Genomic DNA, 8,174 nt, shown 5'->3' on the forward strand with positions numbered 1-8,174 from the left:
CTGTAAATGTTTATGAAAATTAATAAAATATAATTATAGAGAAAAAAAAAGAAACATATACACAAATGTATGCCTGCATGCACACATTACAATAATAAAACTACACAGCTTATCTGTGGCACTAAAATTTCATGCGGAAAAGCAATTAAGAGGAAAACATGGCTCTTTTGGTGGTGATTTTTTAAAAAACACTGGCTATAGTCTATGGAGATATAATGAGTTATATGTTCTCAAAATCATTATATTTCTTAATTAAGAGAAACCAAAATTCAACGGCTTCCTAATTGACTTTAGGGGCATTTATACAACGACTTGTCATATAACAACATCCCAGGCACAAAAATGAGTACAATTTTTAATTTTTTTTCCCTCAAAATTAGTACAATTTTGACTCTTTTCTCAGTCTACAGGAAAACTGAGTAAAGAAACAATAAAGATGGGACATAAAAATTGAAGTTCAAGATCAGTTTAAATCCAGCTAAAAGTTGCCAAAGGTAAGCAAATTCCAAGGTTTGGCCCATCAGTTTTCCTCAAGAGCTGAGAAGCACGTTCATGAAGACTCTGTAAGTAAAAGGGGGCAAAGTTTCGTGAAGGATAAGGCAAGACAGAGTATGTTGCTGTGGCTGGAAACAGTGGACTCTGACTCAGTGACCCTATGTGACCCTTTGTGGTACAGCAGAGCTCCACAAAGGGTTTTCTAAGCTGTCATCTTTACAGGGGCAAACTGCGAGATCCTTTCTCCCTGAGAGCAACCAGTGGGTTCAGGTTGCCAATTTATGAGTAACTGCTACCAGGACTCCTTTGAAATAGCAAGCAAAAGATACAAAGCACAGAATGTAAAGCATAAACAAACCAAATGTCATGGAGCAGCACACCTCTATGTTGTTGTTGTTGTTAGATGCCATCAAGTCACATACAACTCATAATGATTCTATGAACAACAGATCTGAACCCTGTCCTATCCTGGGCCATCCTCATCATCTCTGACACACTCAAGCCCATTGCTGCAGCCACTGCACCAATTCATCCAGTTGAGGGGGAGAGTGCCCTCTCTTTCGCTGATCCTCCATCCTTCCAAGGAAGAGCCTCTCCCAGCAACATGTCTGAACTATGTAAGATGAAGTGTCACCATCTCTGCATTCTGGTTGTACTCTTTACAAATCCTATCTCTCTGTTTTCCTGGCGGTCCATGGGATACTCAGTACTCTTCCACCAGAACCACAATTCAAAGGCATTAACTCTTCTTCTATCATCCTTACCCACTGTTCAGCGTGGCCTAAATCAGGCACACCTTAGTCTTCAAACTGACATTACTTCTGTATTTTGGAGAGATCCTTGACAGTGGACCTGCCCCAGACAATAAGTCTCCTGATGTCCTAATTGATTGTAAAAGGGTGCTGACTGCAGATCCAAGCAAAATGAAATCACGTAAAGAGTTTTAATCGCTCTCCCTCTATTATGACATTTGTTTTCTTGATGAGGCAAACTGCCCCATGGGATTTCCAAGGCTATAAATCTTTACATAACTAGATTGTCTCATCTTTCTCCTACAGAGCAGCTGGTGGCTTTGTACCACAGACCTTTTGGTTGGCATGTGAATGTCCTGACCACTATGCCACCAGGGCTTCTTAAAAGAAACTCAGAGGAGAACAGAAAAAAAAAATGCTGTCAAAGCCTGACAGCTGAATGTGATCATATGGATGCACTTGTGTCTCACCCTGACAGCCGGGGAGATTCTATGAAGAGCCTGTCAGAGGAACACATGACAGACGGTCCGGGAGGAAAATGCCACCAGTTAGCTGCCTGGAATTGAGTAAGCCTGTACCAAGCTATAAGGCCTGCAGCATTTCACTGGCTGTCAGGGAACAATAGGTCATAAGGCCCACAAGGAGCCCTCTCTCTCTCTTTCCTTTGTTCGAACTGTCAGTCTAGACAAGAATAGTACATTCATTATTATATGCTCCTCCCTCAACTGAAAATGTGGTAAAATTGTTAAGACTTGAGACACCTGTCCTGGCCTCTGCTTTGTCTGTGGTGTATACCTGCACTGCTTCTCCCTGATGAAGCATGGAATCTCTGAGAGAGGGTGGAGTCACCACCGCATGTTAGCTCAAATACATGTTGACCACATGGGAGATATTCTGTCTCTTTGTAGAGGACAGGCAGAGGCTATCACCTGGGGTTCTCGTTAAAATGTAGATGCTCATTTGGTTTATCTGGCTCGAAAATGCAAATTCTCAGCAGGGTGATAAATCAGCAAGGGCATGGTTTGAAGTCTGTTTTGAGCATATCTATAAATGCTGTTTAACCTGTCCCAAAATCAATCCAATAAACTGCATGTTTTCTTGAAAAAAAATTAAAAAAAAAATAAAAAGCCCAAACCCTCAATCTTATTGCTATCAAGTTGGAAAAGACTCCTAGATAACCCTCGAGCTGGGCTGCAGACACCTTAAGTCGCACAGAGCAGATTACCTAGTTTTCTCCCTCAGAGCCACTGGTGGATTCAAACTGTCAGAAAGGTTCCTTTGGGTTAGCAACACACCCTCTACCCAAAAGGCTACTAAAGTCTTGATAGCTCAAAAACTACTGTTGTTAGGTGCCATTGAGTCCAGTGCAATTTATAGTGACCTTATAAAAAACAAATCTGAACCCCGTCCTATCCTGTTCCATCTTCATCATCTGACATACCTGAACCCATAGCTGCAGTCATTGTGTCAATTCATCTCAATGAGGGTTTTCCTTGCCTTCACTTTTCCAAACATCATGTCCATTTCAAAGGAATAGCCCCACTTAAAAATACGCCCAATGTAGGATGAAGTTTCACTGTCCTCGCTTCCTCCGTGGAGTCCTCTGGCTGCACTTTCCCCAAGACCTATCTTTCGGTTTGTTTGGGAGTTTTTTGGTTTTTTGTGGGTTTTTTTGTGGGGTGGCGGGAGATTTGTGTTGTTGTTGCTTTTTTTTTTTATATTCAGTATTCTTCTCTAACTCCCAATTTTAAGCTCTCAATTCTTTTGCTTTCCTTATTCACTGTCCAGCCCTTAGTTGCACACAGCAAGTGACTAATAAGACTATGGCCTGAATCAGGCACACTTTAGTCTTTAAACTGGCATGACTGGTCCTTAGTATTTTGAAGAGGTTCTCAAACACTGATGACCAAATCCAGATAAATTATGAGGTAACATCAAAAATATAATCCTTTAAGAAACTAAAAGGGGACCATGACAGAAGAGGAGGACAAGACCAAATGGACATGAGAATCTGAAAATCCACTAGAGCATTGAGAAGACAAAGGCAAAGGGAAGAGATGCTGAAGTAAGAGTTAAACAGATTTCAAAGGGCGGCTTGACAGGACAAAGCAATGTATTCTTACGGAATGTGCAAAGAGCTGGAACTGGAGAATAAAAAGGGGAGAATTTGCATCTCTCAAGCTAAAAGACTAGAAAAACAAATTCAAGCCTCAAGTTGCTATACTGAGAGATTCTATGGGTAAAACCTTGAACCATCCAGGAAGCATCAAAAGAAGATGGAAGAAATATACAGTCACTGTACTAAAAAAAGTAGCACGTGACAGCTTAGAACAGACCTTCAAATTTCTAAAGATTATTCTCATTTGTTAAAATTTGAGAAACAGAAAAGATTTTAAGATGTCTCGTATTAGTTCTCTGTGTAATCTTAGTCACCTTACCTAAAATAAAATCTGAATTTTTCAGGTGGTTATGCTTTTCAGGTTCACACAAATTACATGAAGCTGGAGGAAAGGATCTACATTCTTGTACCTTAGCAGTCAAGCTCTAGAGTTCAAATCAGGCAGGACTTCTCACAGCTGAGAACTAGAAGAGAAGCCCTGCTGTTCACTCCACACCACCACCCCCACCTCTCCACCGCCCTCCAGGCCTTCAAAACAGAGGAGTACTTAGCAGTGATGCCTCCTGATTACAGCTAAGGAGCAGACTGTGGAATCAGCAGATTCCGTGAATCTTCTCACACATCCCCACTCCCCACACTCCATTCCCTACCCCCGCTCAAAATTAACATTCACACCTTTTGGTCCTACAGCCAAATTGTGTGAAGTAAGAAATCAATCCTTATCAGGCTCTCATTCACACAATATTTCTAACTAGATGTGAAACCCCAAGCAGTGGCTGCAAATCTCCCTCCTATCAACCTGTTCCCTCCTACTTCTCTGTCCCTCCCCCAAAACAATGCCCATGACATAAGGTCCCAGAGGTCCCAGATAAGGAGGGCAGGCCCCAGCCTGTTTCCCAGGGTGCCAGCTGCACCAGATAGTCTTTCCACAATCAACACTTGCTCTGGTTCTGACTGCCCCGAGCTACAGCAGAGGTCACTGCATGAATACAGTGCACGGAGACATTACTGAGAGGCCAATATGTGAATGGATGATTGAGTCTGTGTTTGTTCTAAAGACTCGCCATCTGGTTTTCCTTTTACCTGAACACATGGGTTGTGCATAATTATTTTTAAAGCAGTCCTGCAAATATTTTTATCAATCACTTGTCCACCAGGACCAGCTGTTCAGGTAAGGAAATATCTCTTACATGCAAATGAACAAAAGTGGACTTCAAAACATCGAGTGTGTGTGAATTTTTTAGTTTGTTCATAATGAAACAAATGAAAGGAAATATACCAAAGCATCGACAATGGTTATTATAAGGTGAAAGAACTGAAAGAATTTTCTTTAAAATATCCTGTAACTCAATACTTCTTTTAAGAGATCGTGCATTGCACATTTATAATTAGAACCAGGCTTATAGGAAGAGAATCTCTACAGAGAGGACAAATCCTATTTAGATTCCATCTGAGATGTAAAAGAAAACATAGCCTGGCTGACCACCAACAGCTGTTGTCAGCAAGGGCAGTAAGGCTGCGGGACATCGTAAAAAGGAAACTGACCTCTCAGGACTTCCAAATGCTTCAGAAAACGCAAAAATTGTTATGTCAGGGGAGCTCTGGTGGCCTAGTGGCAAGAAGCTGCACTGCACTCCCAGAGGAACACGGTTCGAATCCACCAGATGCTCTGCCGGAGAAGGAGGCGCAATATCCTCCTGTACCAGTCAGATCTGATTTGACGGTACACGCACACAAAATAAAAATAAAATAAAAAAAAAAATTGTTATGTCAAGCCTGATGGTAAACAAATCAGGAAGTGTTTTTTTAGTACGTGGACAGAGAATGAATGAAGGCTTCAGCAACCACCCTTCTGAGCAAGGCACTAGTTACATGGACAACAGCAGGCATGGAGACATGAAGTCAATCACGCCATAAGGGAGACAATCCATTACAAGCCTTCACTGTCCTCTTCAACAAAGGAGAAAAAGCGCGCTCACCTCACAAAATACCCAATTTTCAAATATTTGTTTAAAGTTTTTATCAACTGTCCTAAAGTTAAGAGATGCCAATGTTTTAGAATTCTTACCGTTAAGTATCAAAGGAGGAAAGGGGCATGGCGGAATTGAACATGCAACCTGGAGATGACCCTATTTTAAAGAATAAGGCAGAGGAGGACTCTAGCTATCAACTCTACAACTAAGGTAAGTTTAAGTGCAGCCATTGGCTCCCCCTCCATACAGTCCACATTTGGAGACATTATCGTTTAATTTTTTAAAAAGATACTCCAATATCCAAGGCTTCTGGCTGTTTTCTAGAATCAATGATGTGGAATCCTTTTCAAAATGAAGCAATCATGAGAGCATGAAGTACAATTTCAGACAAAAACAAGATAAATGTAATTCAATGTAATCTACAACTATTTAAAAATAAACACAGACCCATGTATATATGTACATGCACACACACAGACATGCACACACACTTTTTGTCTAGGCTAATTTCTCCTCTTTCCCATCTCAAAGCTGCACGGTAAATCCTCATGCGACCATTTCAAGAACTATTTTTTGCTACTAAATTTTGCCAACAATCTGCTCAGCATTCTAGCAGATGTTTCTGTTTTCAAACCTCTGGGAACTTCGCTGGATCTGTTTTCTTTCCCCGTGTTAAAAATAAAAGAAATGGCACAAATGTGGCCCAATACTCTAGAGATGCCTTTCCCCACCCCACAGCCCTCAATCTCCCCATCCACATGACCTTCATGATCCCTACACAACTCTTTCCTTTTCCATTAGTGATGTTTCCAATTATGGGCCATTATGTTGCCAAGGATGACATCACTCAGATGTGTCTTTTAAAAAGAAACGCTACTGATTCTTAGTTACTTGGGGACATCTGCAACGATTTAAGTCAACCAGTCTCTTGGACTTTATGAAATACAGTATCACAGGAGGGCAATTTGCTTCTAATTACCTTTTCCAAACACAAGAGGGAGGGGTGAGGAGGGGTCCTGGTATTTTATCTAACAACTTATTTAAAAACTCACACACCCCAACCTTACCTCTGTAACATCCATAACTTTGATGGCTGCCAGCTGACCGGTTTTAACATGTCGACCCTGAAAAACAGAAACAAAAAAACCCTGAATTGGCCTGACAGGTTTGGATGATCTTCAGTAGCAAACAATCACCAGCAAGACAAAAGGGTTCACATTTCCAACAAATCTTGTCTCTACTACCACATTTTTCTCATACTAACAAAAGTGATAATACAACAGAACGTCAAGCTCCAGTAGAATACTGTTGCTTGTAATATCAATGTACCATACTCAATAAACAAGGTAATTAACAGAACAAATGTATTCTGATTAAGTATGAATTCCCTCTCTTTTTTGATGGGTTTCATTTATATACTTTCTCTCGATCCAAGCTAGTTTAAAGTTTTTGTTCAAGTATCAGGATGATCCACCTGTCTTTTCTTAACATTCTATGTGGGGAAAAGAAAAACTTTAAAAACAAAAACAAAACTCAAATTTAGATATTTATTCTCACTGTAAAAATAAGTAGCAGCCATTTTGCCTCATCAGTGTTTTACAGGGGTCATATATTGTTTTCTTTGAATCTTTCAGTCTTGTTTAAGTATAACTCCATTTTAATTAAAATACAAGCAAAATCTTTTTCAGTCTCAATATGCTGTTGCTGTTGTGTCGAATCAGAATCAACCCATAGCTGACCCTCTGGTGGATTTTGAGAAGCAGTTAATGACACAGGAGGAGATCTTTCTCCTACTAACCGGCTGATCAATTCGAACCACACATTTCTTTAGGATTACTGTGCAGCTTCTCACCACCAGGCCACCAGAGCTCTCTAGTCTTAATATAAAGAGCATTAAGAATAATTATTTAGGAAAAAAGAAGAGTAGGATGAAAGAGCAAGTAGCAGCTACTTTGTAATTCCTGACCTAGGACTTGAAAATGTTTCTTCCAAGTCCATTATTTCAAATCCATGCGTATCTTTCCCCAGCCACAAAAGGACTATTGGGTTTAATTACTGTATTTTTATGTGTCGTCAGCCACTCTCTACAATACCCTACTGCTCATTCCTCAGACAAACACCTATGTAGAAGCTACTTAAAGACTCTTACAATAAATGGCTCTACCACAATTCATATAAAAGAGAAAACTTTTTTCTATTTTCCAGGAAACTTCTCTTAAAATTTTATGAGGAAAACAGTTGTGAACTTTTCAAACCTCAAGCCTGAGGAAAGTTATTCCCTTTTCTTAGAGAACTAATCCAGAAACCAGAGAAAGATACTGGACAAGGTAACTCCATGAAAATGACACTAACTTATAACGCTGTTTAAATCAGTTGTGCTGATTGGTGGGAGGGACAGAGATCAGCAAGGAACTAGCACATTAATTATAAGCACTCTAGGACAAAGGAACTCCACAGGACACCGGGAGTCTCCCCCAGCTGCAGACACACCAACACCAACAATGTTTGAGCCTTCAACAGTGAAGCCATGTGGCTGTGGGTACCATCCCCCACACCACACACATCTCCGTTCAGCTTCTGGCCCTGCTTCATGTTCTTGCTCTTTCAGCTATCTCTCTCAGCTACCCTAGCAAGGAGTTGGAAACAACCTAAGTGCCCATCAACAAACGAATGGATAAAAGAACTGTGGTATATTCGCACAATGGAATACTATGTTGCACTGAAAAACAAGGAACTCCTATAATATTATTCAAAATGGGTGACCCTGGAGGACATTATGCTGAGTGAAGTATCTCAGTCACAAAAGGGCAAATACTGCATGGAGCCACTGTTGTA

General features: G+C 40.5%; 1 protein-coding gene across 1 annotated transcript in view; it reads right to left on the minus strand.

Annotated features, from left to right (window-relative positions):
* MAP4K4 (mitogen-activated protein kinase kinase kinase kinase 4) overlaps nt 1–8,174 on the minus strand; it is a 242,573-nt gene that overhangs the window by 106,022 nt on the left and 128,377 nt on the right. The window contains exon 2 of the mRNA XM_006884550.1: nt 6,407–6,463. Within this exon, the coding sequence (XP_006884612.1) occupies nt 6,407–6,421 (15 nt within the window). The 5' untranslated portion in view covers nt 6,422–6,463. The remainder of the gene's footprint in view (nt 1–6,406; nt 6,464–8,174) is intronic.

The sequence above is a fragment of the Elephantulus edwardii genome, unplaced genomic scaffold (genome assembly GCF_000299155.1).
Source record: "Elephantulus edwardii isolate Elephantulus edwardi_28Jun2011 unplaced genomic scaffold, EleEdw1.0 scaffold00036, whole genome shotgun sequence".
Lineage (NCBI taxonomy): Eukaryota > Metazoa > Chordata > Mammalia > Macroscelidea > Macroscelididae > Elephantulus > Elephantulus edwardii.